The sequence below is a fragment of the Telopea speciosissima genome, chromosome 11 (genome assembly GCF_018873765.1).
Source record: "Telopea speciosissima isolate NSW1024214 ecotype Mountain lineage chromosome 11, Tspe_v1, whole genome shotgun sequence".
Classification (NCBI taxonomy): Eukaryota; Viridiplantae; Streptophyta; class Magnoliopsida; order Proteales; family Proteaceae; genus Telopea; species Telopea speciosissima.
The window spans coordinates 56,504,844-56,522,183 of NC_057926.1; the positions used below are offsets into that span (position 1 = coordinate 56,504,844).

The following is a 17,340-nucleotide window of genomic DNA, read 5'->3' on the forward strand; positions in this document are numbered from 1 at the left end:
AATGGTTTCCATGGCCTCGCCTTCAGGTGTGTTCGACCGATTCCATTAAAAGATTAGGGCCTTACGCACATGCAAGACCAGTTCAGGATAATCCAGTATAGACAGTGAATTGTATGGACCCTACATTCATTTTTTAACTTCAAAACGGATTGAAATTTTAGTGAAAAATAGCATGCCAAGGAGAATATATCAAGCTTGCATGGCTTCTTTGTTATTGGTTGAAGCTGTGGGTTGTCTTACCAGATTCTCTAATTTTCAGTTCTTCCTGCTAAAGAAACAAACTCAGAAGCAAACAGCTTTAGATGAAGACAACAGATGATATGAAAAAGGTTGACTAAACTCACCTCAACTCACTAAATTGCTGCAAATTACCTGGTTCAATACAAAGATCCTATTCTGCCAATCAAAATAACCAAAATTTTCTCTTGTTACAAAATCCAAGCTTTTCCTTTTGCAAGTAACATATATCAAAAGTATCAAGATATGCCAGCTTATAATCATGTTTGCAGGTTGAGACATCTCCCTCAATTGATGTCGTTGTAATCTTACGAGACAGCTTGCTTTTTGTACAACCAAATCACTGGTAATAAAAAATCAACTTCGAAAGCAATTACAGAATCATCTGCTGATAACATGCATCTGGTTCAACCAATCCTCCACCATCTCCATCAGTTTCCAGATCTATCCTCATCCCATTCATTGATTCTGATTCATGTGGAACAACTGTTACTTTTGAGTCATTGCTGGCAGCCAGGATAGTTTGGATATCCTTGGGATGACTTGACACTACATTTGCAAATGACAAATTTTAAGATGCTTCATTATACCAGCATCTTTTGAGCTTTTATGATAATTGCATCAACAGAGGCACTTCCTTCACACCAAATGGTCGAGGTTTCTCGCTCCCTGACACAACAGAAGAATTTGATGTAATGATTATGGAAAAGATGGCTCATTGGAACCAGGCTTCTGTGGATTTTGGACTTACCTAACGTAGCATGTACTCAAAGTTTGCATTGCACTCTGATTTCCAGAACAACACAAATAATGGACAGCTCCGCTCCTTAGAATGACATGCAGGGTAGCATCATTGGCATCTGCTGGGTTTGAAACCAACTCATCCTCATGTTGTCAAACAAATCTCTCTCTCGGAAAGCAGCACAGAGGCCTCCTTCCTAGTCCTTTCTGGAGAAGCAGTAGCTAAATTGCCATAGTTAATAAGGCGACTCCTTTTCTTCATTACTGTGTTATGCAAACAGAGAAGCAAGAGTTGTCATCCCCATCCATTGCTTCTGAAACCCCCTTAGAACAAGGCTTATCTTTAGCTGACTTCTTAGGCCTATCTTTATCAGGAACATCAGCTGTTCTCAACCTCCCCCTGAGAGAAGTATCATTTATATCCAAAGTTGAATGTCCCAAAGGTAATGAAAGTTCTTGGGAGTCAAGTTTTGGTTCAGTACATTTCTGTTTGCTGTGCAACAGAGAAGAAAGAGTTACATCGTACTCATCAATTTTTTGTGAAGATAATTATTTTTTGGGTTGGAAAAATATTAAAAGAAAAAGAAATAAACAATACAATTGCGGAGCAGGCTAGCCAAGTGGAGGACCCCAATCGAAACAAACAAAACGAACAATAAAGATCAAAACAAATCTAAGGGAAACAAACATTAAGTTTCCCAGTCTGTTGATCGAAGATAGCATGGGGAGAACCTAGCGCGATGACTCCGTCTCGAAGTAGAAGTACAATATCCCTCTTGAACATCAGCTTTTTCAGGAACAATCGCATCAACTTTGGTAATGCAGGCAGAAGAAGACCGACATTCAGTAATATATTGTGAAGATAATTCAAAACAAGGTTTCTCTTTAGTCAACTTTTCAGACCCATCTTCTTTAGTAACATCAGCAACTCTTGACTCCACTTTTGAAGAAGCATCGATGACATCCAAAGTTAGTTGTCCCGAACATAGTGAAAGATCTTGGGAGTCCTCTTGTGGTGCAATACATTTATCGTTCTTCGAGTGTGAACCATGCACCTTTGAGACACAATTTAGAACAGTATCCTCAGCAATGGCTTCAACATCCTCAACAGTAGCTACCCATAAAGATGTCAAATGTTCTGAAGGTGAAGTATGAACTTGGTGGTCCTGTGTTGGGTTGATACATTTACCCTTCTTTGAACAAGATGAAGAAGCCTCTCTCTTCCTCGGCACACAATTATCCCCACCAGTGATCTCAACATGTTCAACATTTTGATGGTCATGTGCTGATTTGGCATACATTTTCCTCTTTGAACATTGTCTAGGATCCTTTTTGTTCTCTGAATTGGCAACACCCCCACCAGTACTCTCAATGTTATTTCCATTAAGATCCTGGTTGCCTTGGGTAGATTCAGTGCATTTACTCCTTTCTGAACATGCCTTTACTGCATTTTTCTTCTTTGAAGTGGTATAATCCACACCTGGGGCATGAACATCAACATTTGTTATTTTTAAACATCCTGAATCTACAGCAGACAATGAAAGATCCGGGTGATCAGGACCTGTATTAGGCTTCTTTTTCTTCGGATGGTAATCCTCCATACCAGTAGTCCCAACGTTATTTCCATTAAGATTATGGCTGTCCTGCATAGGCTCAGTGTATTTCCTCTTATTTGGACAGACTTTGATTGCATTTTTCTTCTTTGAATTAGCATAATCCACACCTGAAGTCTCAACATCATCAGCATTTCTTATCCTCAAAGTTGTTGAATCTTCAGCAGAAAACGAAAGAGACTGGTGATCTGGAGCAGGTTTGGTACTTCTGTTATGCCTTGAATAAACTTTAAGTGTCTTTTTCTCCTTTGTAGTATCATTGCCACATACGGCCTCAACGTCACCATTCATTGCCCTCAGATAAGTAGAATCTCTGGGAGTCGATGAATGATCTTGGTGGTCCTGCACAGATTTAGCAAATATCTTCCTCTTTGAAGGTAACTTAGGTGCTTTTCTCTTCTTTGAGGAGGTATCATCACTACCAATTGTTTCAGCATCATTTTTCTTCTTTGAATTAGAATCATAACCCACAGCTGAAGTCTCCACATCATCAGCATTTCTTATCCTCAAAGTTGTTGAGTCTTCAGCAGAAAACGAAACAGACTGGTGACCTGGAGCAGGTTTGGTACTTCTGTTACTTCTTGAAAGAGACCTAGGTGTCTTTTTCTCCTTTGTAGTATCATGGCTGCCAACAGCCTCAACAGCACCATTCATTGCCCTCAGACATGTAGAATCTCTGGGAGTTGATGAATGATCTTGGTGATCCTGCACTGATTTAGCAGATTTCTTCCTCTTTGAAGGTAACTTAGGTGCTTTTCTCTTCTTTGAGGTATCATCACTACCAATTGTTTCAGCATCATCACAGTTTGTCGGACTTAAAGCCTCTTCAGGATAAATTTGAGCTTTGGTTCTAGATCTCTTGGGCTTACTCTTTGGAATGTCACTACAATGTCAAGGAGAGGAAAAAAAAACATCACATGCATAGGAAAGCTAACCAAACCAAGATGTATTCAGTAGAATTTTTCAAAGCAAAACCAAACAAATTTTTAATTTATTACAGAACAAAATTAATATATCCTATGTAACCCAATGAAAGTCTAAAATGTTTTGAGCAACATACCTTGATCTTTTCTTTTCCTTGCCATTACTGTTTCCATTCTCTGAGCCAGGAATAGAATTTGCGCCTGGTAATGCAAGAAAGTCACCAGCACCAAGTTCAGGTCGCTCCGACTCCCGATCTACAAAATTGGAAATAAGAGCAGCTTTTTGTATCTTCCGAGCTGCTTGGAGCAAAGGAACTTCATGTGGAAACAGCACCTTCCATCTCCTGGAGTTGAAACCATGTACATTCAAGCATTAAACATGACAGAATGTTGTATGATATTGAGCACACTTACCAGTTTAGACTATGCAAGTTTGACTTATTAGACAAATAGACAAAGCAAAGTTTTATGACCCGACCATGCTTGCTACTTGCTACATTTTGTGACCAAACACCACAGGATATCGGCGAAAAAACACATACCTCCTACATTGACTATCAGTCCGTGGAGGCACAGCTGCTGCAACCTTAGACCAGCAATATCCATGCTCCTTAATCGCTGCTTCCAACTTATTGTCCTCTTCTTCAGTCCATTCTCCTAGATTCAAGGATGGATCTAGAACATTGACCCATCTGCAACCATACTCAAACCTCTCAAAATTAGTCATGTGAACTATATTTAAAAAATTGGATTTAAATATAAGCAAGATCATTCTACGATACCTTTCTCTACACTGAACTTGAGTTCGACCAGGGACAAATTTTGCAATTTTCGACCAGGATTTGGGCCCAAAAAGCATCACAGCAACTTTCAAGCGTTTGTCTTCATCCACGGTCCACCTACCCACCATTTTCCGAGAGGGATGAAGCGTTTTCCTCCATCTACATTAAAGATCATATAAGATGTACATTACCTTAGCAGATCAAAAATTATACAGCTATGAAAGGGACAAGTACTATGATCCTGTTTTCATAGAAGAACCAAAAAGCATAAAATATATAGAAAACAGAGCATTAATCTATCAAAGCATCTCCCAGTGAAGACTGTTGTATGGTAGACCATGAGCTAAGTTCTCAAGATCACATACGCCATACCCTCATATAGAATTGTTTCCCTTGTGCATTGTGCATAGAAAATAGTCCACATACTATGTATGAAGCATGGTACAAGATCTTGCTTTTGTCTCGGTTTCGTGGCCCACCGAGTCGAGATGCCTTGGGATACATAAAACATACAAGATCTCGACCGAAATCTCGCTATCTCGCTAAGATTCTGGTCCATACATAAAACATTAAAGTCACGAGATATGTTATTTGACTTCTGTATTTTTTGAATATGAGGGTGGACCTTGGTGCAACGATAAGGTTGCTCCATTGTAACCAAGTGGTCACGGGTTCGAGTCTGGAAACAGCCACTCTGTTGAAGCAGGGATAAGGCTGCATACATTATGACCCTCCACAGACCCAGCAGTGGCTGGAGCCTCGTGCACTGGGTACGCCCTTTTTTTTTCTTTTTTTTTTTGAATATGACTATTTGGCACAACGAAAACAACTTCCTGACTAATAAGTGATGTGGATCCAGGATTCCAAAACCCAACTCGGATCGCTTATGGGCCCACCTGATAATCAAACTCAATCAACCCTACAACTAATTCCAATTTTGCAATTTAATGAAACTCAACCAACAAGAGAAAAGAAATAATTCGTGAGTATTGCATAAAAGGGCAAACTGAGAAGCAAAATAAAAATAAAGGATAGTAGGAAATAAAGGTAAAAGGAAAGGGTATATTGGAAAAATATCATTAAAAGAATTAAAGGGCAAACACGATGTGCTGGTCTTCCTCCTGTGTAAACCAGAATCACACAAAAACCTCAAGACCAAAGGTGAGTTGCAGTCATGGGAATCGATCTCCAATAGTCCATAGATTCCAGAACCAGAAACGCATGGGACTACAGAGTTGATCCAACTCTCAAGACATCCAGAAAACCAAGTGGTATTTAAATTAGGCCTTCTGAAACTGGAGTCTGCGGTAGTCACAGGTCCAGCCATGGAGGGCTGCGTTTGTTCACAATAGAATCGATTTCAGCAACCAAAGTTCTAGGGTTTCGGATCGATTAGGGAAGTATACCCTTCACCCAAAACTTCAGAACTCTCATAGCTCTCGAAGGAGTTTGATCACACTGAGAGAGGGACTGCTAATTACGGCCAGAACAAAGTATATGTAAGAAGGAAAATAACATGAAATAAAAGGAAAGAAGAAAGGAGAATTACAGAAAAGGGAAAGGGAACCAATCACAGGGAAGAGAGAGAGGAGAGAAGAAGAAGATGTCACACAACCTGGTTCGTACCATTCTGGTAACATAACCCATTCAAAATCTTTTCATTCCAAATCTAAATCTTGCGCAGGTACAACCTTTAATTTAAAGAGGAAATAAAGACGCCTAACCAAACTTTAAAACTGCAATAAAATCCAAAATCAACCCTACCATTAATTAGCCTATTAAAACTAAAACATGGAAAGGACCCTACCACTAAGTAGCCCTTTCAAAGTAAAAGATTACAAGACAAAATCCCAATAATAAATCCAAATAAATAAATGGCTATATTATCCTACTGAACCCAAAAAAAATTAATTGGACCATCTCGGTCTAGATTGCCAGAAGAGTCAAGCTGGTTCAGCCACAAATCTGCATCAATAAGACCCTCAGTCATGTTCGCTAAACACGACCATTCAATTCCCCAAGGAAGGCACAAGCCAAAATCCTCTTCAAACAATCAACGTGTCAAAGAGCTTGACTTCACAAATTATTACAACAACAACTCAGCCTTATCCCAACTAAATGGGGTCAGCAGACATGTCAGTGCCTCAGGTTGCCAAGATCAGTATGCCTAGCACCTCAATCATGCCTAATCTATACCATCTTTCTGTTCCTGAGTTAAATACTGACCCATCCTTATAGTTGTCGAGGCGTCGCCTAGGTCACCTTGATGGTTTTGCCTTGCTTCTAGGCCCCTACCAACGCCTTGGGTTGCCTAGACCCCATGACAACTATGCATCCTTGTGACATATGACAAGCTATTTCTATCTTGAAGGTGAGAATCTCAATTAAAAGCCTACATATTAGGCCTAAATGTAAATTAAATCAAGCCCACTCAAAAACTACTCTTTGATAAAATTCAGCTTAGCATTTTTATCCAAATAGGTAAATGCAATTCATGATCCCATCAGTGTTCTGTTAAAGAACTTCACTTCTCCTTCCTTAAAAGGAACAAGATAATGCTACTTATGTCTTGAGAAACCTATGTTAAGATTAAAATAGTTGCACAATCTTAAATGCTACTGACCTATTAGAGCACTGAGTACCAGTCCTTCCTTCCAAATTAGAAGCTACTAATTGCCAATAACCCTCACCAAAAGCTTCTACAGCTGCACAAAGTTGAGCATCCTCCTCAGGTGCCCAGCCCCTTTTTATAATGTGATTATTAAGGCTCCGTTGATAACGAGATAAACACTGAAATGGAGTTCTGTTAGTCTCCAATCTAGTAGCAATATCAATCCAGTTATAAGGTGTCCCTCTTTCTTGGAGAAGATGCAAAAGCTTCTTATCCTCGTATTTGGTCCATGCATTATGATTGATCAGAGGATCTTCAATGTTCAACCACCTGCACGAGAAATTTAATGGTCATCCACAAATAACAAATTAAGAGCACAAATTTACATGGAACTATGATTCAAAGGGAAAAAAGAATGAAGGAAGGATTACAAAGATGACCATCATATATGAAATATACCAAGCATATACAAATTCATAAAACAGAAAAAGACTCCAGTATGAGAGTACCAAACTGCTCCAGGAGAGTAGGCAGTTAAGGTTATGTCAATGAGTCCTTTCTTTGTGTGGATGCGGGTTTTTTTTTTTTTGGAGAGCGAGATGAGGAGAAACGGGAGAAAGGACATATACCGGTTGTAGGAAGATTCAATTGCTTCACAGTTTTCACTTTTCATTCTCTTCTACTATAGAGCTAAATTAATTGACAAGTCCACATCGACATACAAATTACAAACAGGAAAAAAGGGAGATGTATCATCTTCACAATATAATAAAGATAATGAATACCACTAATATATTCAAATTAATAAATAATTGTACAAGCATATAATCCATAAAAGATTTATTCACGATCATTTTGGTGTATAGACTGATAATGGTGAAACTCTCAATGTACTTCATCCTAGTCTGGGCCCACATCTGCAACCTCCTTGGCTTACTTATTCCAGTCAATATCTGTATAGAAAGGATATCTTAATTTCCTTTGGCAACAACTTGCCTCTGTATCGTGAAGATTATATAAATTATATATCCATGGAAATCTATAGCAGTCTCATCATTTTGAGCTACTTTTGATGCAATACCGGATTTCGAAAACCTTGTTTGGGTTCTCCATGGGCCCGACCAAGTAATAGAAGACCCAAATCAAGAGCATTGGTGGCAAAACAGTAAATACGTTGAAATTGCAAAGGGGAGTGGCAATCTGGTAAATAATAAGAAGTTTTAAGGTGCTACTTGGTAGACAAGGATATAAAGGGGACTAGTACTGACTATGTGAGGGTAGACTTCAACAAACCAAAATAAAAGGACAAAGGGAATTAAAGTCAATAGGGGAGGGGTGTTAATGGAATGCACAAATAAGGGCTCTAAAACCAACAGAACGATAAAGATTTTCTTCAACCTTCAAACCAAAGAAATCACGAAGCACAAGGGAAGGACTTGAACTGCAGCCTTTGTAATCTGTCTCAAACAGCTCTGAAACTCCAGAGTGGTGGACACCTAGGCCTGCTGGATCAATCCAAACCACAACCATTCCAGAAATCAAGTGGTACTTGGATTAAAAATTTCTAAAACTTGAAGTCAGCGGTAGTTGCAGGTTCCGGTTGGTTTCAGGGGAGGGATTTCTCAACAAGGACGGAGTTCGGAAAAGAGGTTCTGAGGCTTAACTCGTTTTATGGTAGTGATTCAAACCCGCAAAGTCCAGATACAGAGAGAAGAATAACAGAGAGAAACCAAACTCTCTCTTTCTGACCCAACTCAACGTTAGAATAGTGAATGGAAGAATAGAGAAAGGAGAAACAAGAAAGGGGGAAAAACAAAGAGAAACTAAGCAAGAACAAGAAGGATGAGATATACCTGAGAGGGAAGTATTCAAGGGAGGAGAAAGATGGGGAGCAACATCTGTCGGCCAGGTCTGATTCTCGCCACGCACAACACAGCAACAAACAAACTCAAACTCTTCTCTATTCAAATCTGTGTAATCGATGAGTACATCTCAACATATAAAGAGAAATAAAAAGACTCCTAAATTGTTCATAAAACTGAAACTAGCTTGAACTCAAACTTTATCCCATATGTCCTGCGTAATCTAATCCCAAACAAAAGAATAAAAAATAAAATGAGATTAAAATTACAAGATTAACCCCAAAACAAATAAATAAGTCACTACCAGCTTTAATTAAACCAAACTCTCAAGTTGGCTCGGTTCCATTTAGGTTTGGGTTTCCGAACGCATTCGTATTGGTCCAACCACTCTAGAACCACTGCATCAGCTTTGCACTCATAAAAGTGTGCATTTATGCAAATGAATTGCATGACATTCTCAACTGCATATTTACCAGTAAATACCAAAGTAAAACAAAAACATTGTTGTGTTACTATAGATTCTTCAATTAAGAATGCAAAAGTTTAGAGAATTTTAAAACAATGCGCAAAAACTAGCTTGACATAAAGCAGCTCTATTTTTTTTTCAAGAAGCATTAACATAAAGCAGCTTTAGCAAAGGAAAGGCAAGAAGTCAAAGATATGTCTAAATCAATGGTAGGATGTATGGGGAAATTACATATCCTTTGGAGTAGTGTAACAACTTTTGCCCAAGAACCGATCATTCACTAATATCTGTATTCCTAATGTAAAGAAATACCCATGGTGAAGGGAACGGTGGCCCAGGATAACAACAGTGAATACATATAACTTTAGAGAAGCAAAGAATACATAAATAAAGATGGTTCTCTATGAAGAAATGGTTACCTTGCTTCACATTCAGCACCAGACCGACCCATAAAATGCATGGAAGCCAACCTTTGCCAATCAATCTTAGGCAAAAATGATCTTATATTTTCAGGGGTAAATTCAAGATCTGTGATCGAAGCGATGATGCTATCAACAGCATCTGAAGCTCCAGAAGATCCTTCTGAACCACTGTCAAGGAAACATACATCAGGCAACTTATGCTCAAGGACCAATGTTATCATGAGAAACTTTCATAATTGAACATACCTATAGAACACCAACGATTTATCAAACAACATTTCTTGAATATGTTGTTTTATTCCCTGAGCAAGATTTTCCTTCTCCATCTGGGACCATGATTGCCGACGCAGGGAAAGCGGAAACAATGTTGTCAACACTGTTCTATAGAATTGAACATGAGAATTTTCAACTGGCCCATAAGATAAGGCAGAAGTCTTCTTACCATTAGCCTGCAGATGCCAAAAATTCATCATTGATATAACCCTATAGCATAGAAATAATTTGTGAAATATCAAATTACATCATGGCCAGTCTAACACTAACCAACATGCACAATGCAAGATGTAACTGACGTGCAAGTGCAGCTGGAAAGAGACAAACACAGCAACAAATGAGACAAGGCACAAGCAGAAAGTAACGGAAAATTAATCAGCATAAGTTATAATATGAGCCAGCAAATTCAGCCAGGTTTCATGTGCATACAACTAAAACAGAGAAGCAGTTGGTCAAGCATAGAATGCATCAGGTAGCACCGGATGACTTTTATATATGTCATATACCAAGAGAAAAATTAGACTAGTACCAACAGGTAAGACTGAAGAATAAGAGATAATTGGTTCAATAAAAATGTCATTTGGTTTAGCAAATTCACTTAGACGGCAAACATTACAACAGTACTCGGTAAGAAGTCTTTGTGGCTAATATAATTGAAATATAAATATCACATCGAAGGCTGTATACTTAGGCTTAGGCTAAGTGAGCAGAACTACATGGCAATACAGATATTCTGATCTAAATAATAATGGCATGAGTTGGATGTATGCACATGCAGTATCCTGAGATTACACAACCATAAACACATAGTTGTAACTCAGAACTGTTGTTCACAACCAAATAATCCACCTCCACTCCAGCACAGTAAGTACAGTGCTCTTTTAGTTTTTCTGTCATTCCTTACAAATATCTAAAAGTAACACAGAAAAATATTTGATTTGGAAGCACAATAATGTAGTCCTAGATAGGTAGGAGACCTACTAGGAGCCAAACAATAGGATCAAATAACAAAAGGGGCTGCTGGTTCGAATGGATATCACTAGGATTTAGGTCAATTCCTAGGGTCAGGGTAGGATAATGGGAATATAGTTTATACGATTAAACTAAGCAGGTTTTGGGGAGTTTAGAAAGCTAGATTTGGTTAGGTTTACATGAGAATTCAAAATTCCAGAAATTAGGGTTAGGGTTTCAGGTTTTGGGTTTTAGAAATTAGATCAAATTTAGAATTTTGAAAGACAAATAGGGGCAGCAGCTTGGGTGGAGTGTTCGGGGTGTTAAGGAAAGGTTGTGGTTTGAATTTGAAGTAATTCTAATGGTTAAATATGGCTGGGCAGCAAGATCTAGGGTTTAATGGAGTTAGGGTTTATGGGATTCAAACCAATAATAAAGGGGATCGATTGGAGGAAAGGATTAGAGGGTTAGAAGAAGGAATTGGGTGTCAAACTTACTGGAGATTCCATTGGCAGCAGCTTGAACAGATGTGAAGGATAGAACCACCTTCGAATTGAAGAAGATCCTCCCAGTCGTCACAGCGTAAGGAGTCAACCGGATTCCACCAGTCCCTTTCCACCATGATAGAACCACAAAGATGCACACTCACAAGGAGCAACACACAACAGAGCAGGGCAGCAACAATGGCAGCAAACAAAAGCTTTTCATTAATCAAATTCGTATTCAATGCTGGCCTCCCTTACAAACTTATATAAAATACTCAAAAATAGACTTAGACACTAAAAAAGAAAGGCCTAACCCTATCCCTAACCTATTAGGTAACTTAAACTGACTAGGAAACTAGAATACTAAAGGAAATAAACTCAAAACATGGCTGAACTTATAGAGTCCTAATCCAACCTAACTTACATCACATGACCACTTAACCAAGTCACATGATCACTTAAATTGAACCAATTGGATGTAACCAATTTGAACCGGTTCAATTAAAAAACATAAAAATAAACTAAGTATTGGACTAATCCCGTATGCAACCTATATACCCCTAGTTTAGGCTCATTAAAGTGGCATAATACATAGAAAACCCTTGGGAACACAGGCCCAACATGTATATAACCCAACCCTAGGCCTATTTCTAAAGAAATAAGCCAATTTCTATGATGAACCTGCATCACACAAACATGCAATTATATGCCCATTTACATAAATATTTTGTGTACACATGACATGCACGACTCTAGGTGATCTTGTAGTACCATCCAATTGCAAGTTACCAATATATTAAACCATTCAACAATCAGTGAAATCATCAGAGTTAAAAAAATTAAGTGATAAGTTCCAACAGAAGAGCAAAGAATGAGACTAAGGATATTAGCTATGCAAAGTGCATTTACATGAAAAACAGATTCTTAGTTGATGCTAAGAATACAATTTTCAAACATACACATTTGGACGTATCAAGTTTGCAATCTAGGTGTAAGATTGCCAAGCAGAAAGACAACAAACAACATCTTCAAGAAAAATTATATATATATATATATATATAGAGAGAGAGAGAGAGAGCATCAGATTGTTTCACATAAAATCCCACACAAGAATACAGTGTGCCACCAGAAATGATTAATACAAAATAATGCATCATTCAAACAACTGACACTGATGCCAACATGCACAATAATTTAGCACGCACAAAATATACGTAACTAAGAAATTTAGATGCCAAAAGGTAGATTATGTAAACTGCAGACACAAATATAGTCAAAAAATGTTTGACGAAACTATTGAAACATCACCTGTAAGTCAAGGGGGGGAAAACATACAAACACACACTCACTCATAAAGTTAGAGAACATAACCTTTAAATCTTGAGAGTTCTTAAACTTTGGAACTGAAATTAACTGGACACGAACATCCTTCTTTTGCGAGAAAGCTCGCCCTGCTCTTTTTTTGCATGAAGACTGAAAGTCCTTGAGAACTTTGATACGTTCCAACAGTTTTCTGTTCTCCTCAATCCTTGCCTCAATCTCTATCAGCTTGCTCCTAATAAATCTCTGACATGACCTGTTGTTCTTAATGGCGTCAATAAATACCTTTCCAGAAGCGGGGAAGCTAGAATATTTTGGCGGTATGGAAGATAACACAGGAGCAACCGGTTGATGCCACTCAATGGAAGCCAATGGCTGACTCCTGGGATCTCCGTCACCAACAGATTCTGAATGCTCATAGGCACTACAAGCATCTTCATAATCCGAAAACTCATTGTCTAAAGCCTCACCAGTAGTATCATTTGCCAACAAAATATTGTGAGTATCCTGTTCTGATGTTAAGCTAGTATTAGGGTTATGTACAGAGGTCGACTCGCACTTCTTCAGAGCATCTGCATCCCAATATAGAAAATAAAATCAGTGGAAGGTCTTCAGACTTCAAGGTTGAACACCCTCAAATTGTGATTATCAAATCATTAGAATGCAAGAAGAAAATCATATCAACACCGAAAGAACCTGTAAATACTTTGTGGGTATGTATCTATTAGCAGAAGAAATAAATAATAACTTGATTGGATAGAAATAAATCTATTTACAGAAGAAAAAATCATGCAAACGACCCCACCACAAGATTAAAAGTAACTCTCCATCAATGACATCAACCTAGTTAACCCGAAATTTTTGAAAAGTCAAGTCGTCAAATTAAAAAAACAGAAGACCCACAAAACAAAAGGTTAGCTGAAGTGAACTTCATCAATTAACATTCTAAAGATATATTCTTTCCATAAACAGTAACACATGGCAAAGTGAAGTATCCTCCAAGCATTATACGACAATAACCAAAAGCCAACAAATTCCAACAAAGAACAAATTACCAGCTCCATGATTTTCCTCTTTTTAGGATGACCTATCTATGTTGCTACTTGTCATTGTATTTCACTGCTAGATATCTTACCCAGCTTTTATTCTCCCTTCTAATATAATTGCATAATCTTTTCTTCAAAAACAAAAAGAAAAAGGATTCAGGAAAATACTAAAAAGGAAAACAATCTACCTAGGCCCAGAAAGAATATTCAGTACATTAAAAGGTGAGAAACCATATCATTCAAGGAAATCAATGTTTCCAACTTTCTACACACCTCAATATAAAAGGGCTTTAACCCCATGCAAATCCAGCTTCTGCAGGGTCCTAGGAGGATGGACCGCAGTGGCCCTAACCTCTTGAAGTTTTTGCAAAAAGTGGCAGACCTCAGATTTCACACTAGCAGACTGAGCTTTTACCATCACACCAAGCAACGGCCCCTCACATGTGCTTCAATATGTATTTGCAAATATTATATAAGAATGACAAATGCAGAACCAGTAACTAGCCATTAGTAAAGAGGAAAAAATGAGACAAATGACTGAACCCAGTTCAGAGACAGACTGCAAACAAATGTTGGGAGTACACAAAATTAGAAATATTATAGTAGAGTACACTCAGCCCATCAAATGGAACCTTCAAATCATAGAATTAAATGATGGATATGGTAGAAATTATGTTATTTTAAAAAAAAATGTAGACTGGAATAAAGAGGAGGTCCACCGATGTTGGACATTCAGATTACAAAGCTCCTGTAAAACCTAAGGGAAATGAAGGGCATACACATAAAGGCCAACTTTTCAGTACATATTGTCTTCCAAACAACCTTTCAAGTATACAACTCAACTCGACAAAGCCTTATCCCAGCCATAGTTTGAGAACTCGCGAGGTCGAGATCTCCTTTTTTTGAGAAGTCAAGTCGAGTTGGTATACAAGTTAAAAAATTACACTTTCTCGGTCGAGATCTCAGGTCGACCCAGATCTCAACCCATCTACCTCTTTAAAAGTTACCTAACTCGACAGAACTCGATCGAGTTTTGTCCAAAAGCTGTTTTCTTCCCCATTTGAAGGCTGTGACTCGTTTTAGCTCTGGATTTGAAGTTGTAACCTGCGGGAGAGTTGATCTCACGCCTCTTGGCAACCGTCTCACACCTCAGAGCAACAGCTTACCCTAGGATAGGGGACTTGACATATGCTGATGACAACTCTTATATGCTTGTTGTGGAGCACTATATGCAACAGTACAGCAACACTATGTCATGGGAAGACTATGTGGCACTACTGGGGACTGAATACTTGATTCAAACTCAGTTTATGTGATAATAGTTGTAACTTGTAACATTGTTAAACAATTTGATGTATCACTTTAACATTTCTAATGCTCATTTGAGTTGTTTAGCTATTAAATGAATGTTTTGCTTGCTTTCTATTTCTAAATTATGTGTAGAGTAGGTTATTTTAGTACGTCGTCGCCTAAAAACTTAGGGTCCAATGTAAAACTCCTATTTGGACTTTGTTTTTGCAAAATCTGAAAATGTCATTGTGTTTAAATGGCCTAAAATAGGCTGAACACCAAGTTTCATACCCAAACTAGGTCTAAAACCCACCGAGTTGAGGTTTCGAGTTGAAAAAAAAAAAGCACCAACTCGACCGAGATTTCGGTTTTTCCCAGGGTCGAGTTGGGGTCGAGTTCCGAGTTTTAGTACCTTGCTCCCAGCCAAACAAGGTCAGCTACATGAATCTTGTTTCGCCATTCAACTATTGATGCAGGTCCAAGCACTAGGAAGAAGAAGAAGCCATGATATGGCTGCTGTTGTGTTTTTTGTTGGAGCCTTTTTCCTTTTTCCATACTTAGTTTTTTTCAGACTTTAGTTCAGGGTATAATGGTCATTTGACCTTTTATTGTTTTATTTCTCCCTTCCATGATTTCTAAAGGAGGATTTTTTTTTTTTTTAAAATCAGATTATAAGATCTAATCATGTTGTAACTAGGATCCAGAGCTAGGACTACAGTTCCTACTCTGATCATATTGTCATTAGGACTCAGAGCTAGGATTACAACTCCTACTCTGAATAGGACTGATTGGCTGATTGATGGATCAGCCCCTATTATAAATACAGCAATTCGTGGGAGGCTCCCACACAATTCATTATTAAAAAGTTATTCTTCTTAGCCTTGCTGCTATTGCTGCTGCTCTTTGTGAGTGTATATCCTTGTGGATCTCAAGGTGGTATAGGGTGGGTGGACTCCTGCGCCTCCTTGCATCGTGAAGATCGGGAGGTCTCTTCAAGATATCAAGCTGCTGCCATTGTTTCTGCAATTCAATAAGTTTGAACCTGCACTTTGTTTTTAAACCTTCTTTTGCCCAACCATTCCCCTTTCATTAGACCTAATTCACACACCCCCTTCCATCCATCAAACCCTAATCTCCATTAAACCTGCAACTCCTACTTTAACTAGGACTCCCTCATAACTACAGATCTGACCATCAATTTCGAACCACACTTCCAGTACACAACCCCCACACCTCTCCCTACACTCAATCCTCAACCCAGCCCATAACTCCCACTGTATCCCCTCCATTCCTCCACTCCATTAAACCCAAAACCTGCAACTCAATTCTGTCCAGAATTGCAGAATTTTAAAACCTTCCCAAACCCTATTATTTATATACCATTAAAGCACCCTAGACCTGCACGCTAAAACCCCATAAACCCCATTGCCATTATCCAACCCTAACCCTAGTTTTTGCCCTAAATTAGTGAACCCTAACCCAATCGGCCAACCCTTGTGTGTGACCTCATTACCCTAGTTCCTAGTGGGACTACTCCTACCTAGGACTACATCAACCATCCATGCACACCTTAAAGATAGAAACTGATAAGGTTCCTTGTTTTCCATTCTCCATCTCCCTTCTCTTTCCCATCTTTCATTCCCCCCCCCCCCCACCAAAAAAAAAATAAGACAGTCTTTGCGGTTGTTTTTCCTAGATATTCTCTTTTCTCACATTTGTAAAACACAATAAGTATATGTTGCCAAGAAATTTTTTTTTAAAAAATCAGAAGAGAATTGAGCAACATTCAATAACTCAATCACCACTAGTAAAGAATAATGAAGAACTAAACCACATACCGCTGTTGTACTTGGTGAAGCGCCTCTGGATTGCACGAAGCGTTTCAAAATCTTCTTCGTCGTCTGAACCAAAAACTGGCGGTAGAGTGCTCAGAGGTTTCAAAACAAGAGGCGCTCCACCTTCCGATTGAGGCAAGAACCGTTGTTGTAGACTTCGAAACACTTCAACATCATTGGTTCCACTATCGTTGCCTTCAGAATCAGAGGCAGCTGCATGCACAGCAGAGACGTCTTCGATCTCGTTAGGATTTGTTCCTGTCAATATACAAGCCCTTTTTAGGGCTTCCATGTCTTCATCCAATGATTCATCTTTGTCACTCCCAGAGAGGCTTTCGTCACCTTCACCGTTGCCCAAAACACGGCCCATCTCCGTTTGAAGAGTCTCGGTAAGCACTTCTGTGAGATAATAAAGTGGTTAATTACGGGGCATACATAATAAGTGATTGGTGAAGGAAAGAAGCAAAAATAATGTGTATGGAC

General features: G+C 38.6%; 1 protein-coding gene across 2 annotated transcripts; it reads right to left on the reverse strand.

Moving 5' to 3' along the window:
- Window positions 1-1,608: 1,608 nt before the first annotated feature.
- On the reverse strand, window positions 1,609-17,271 carry LOC122646781. 2 transcript variants are annotated; one of them, XM_043840383.1, is made up of 10 exons: window positions 16,861-17,271; window positions 12,738-13,258; window positions 9,904-10,106; window positions 9,655-9,825; window positions 6,920-7,237; window positions 4,297-4,455; window positions 4,057-4,206; window positions 3,652-3,858; window positions 3,259-3,474; window positions 1,610-2,895 (listed from the first exon to the last, which is right to left on the reverse strand). In XM_043840383.1, exons 1-10 carry the CDS (start codon window positions 17,225-17,227, stop codon window positions 1,668-1,670), a joined length of 3,540 nt encoding a protein of 1,179 aa, XP_043696318.1. In that variant the 5' UTR covers window positions 17,228-17,271; the 3' UTR covers window positions 1,610-1,667. The 2 variants fall into 2 exon arrangements, with proteins under 2 accessions (XP_043696317.1, XP_043696318.1); XM_043840382.1 differs by having other exon boundaries at window positions 1,609-3,474.
- Window positions 17,272-17,340: the final 69 nt, after the last annotated feature.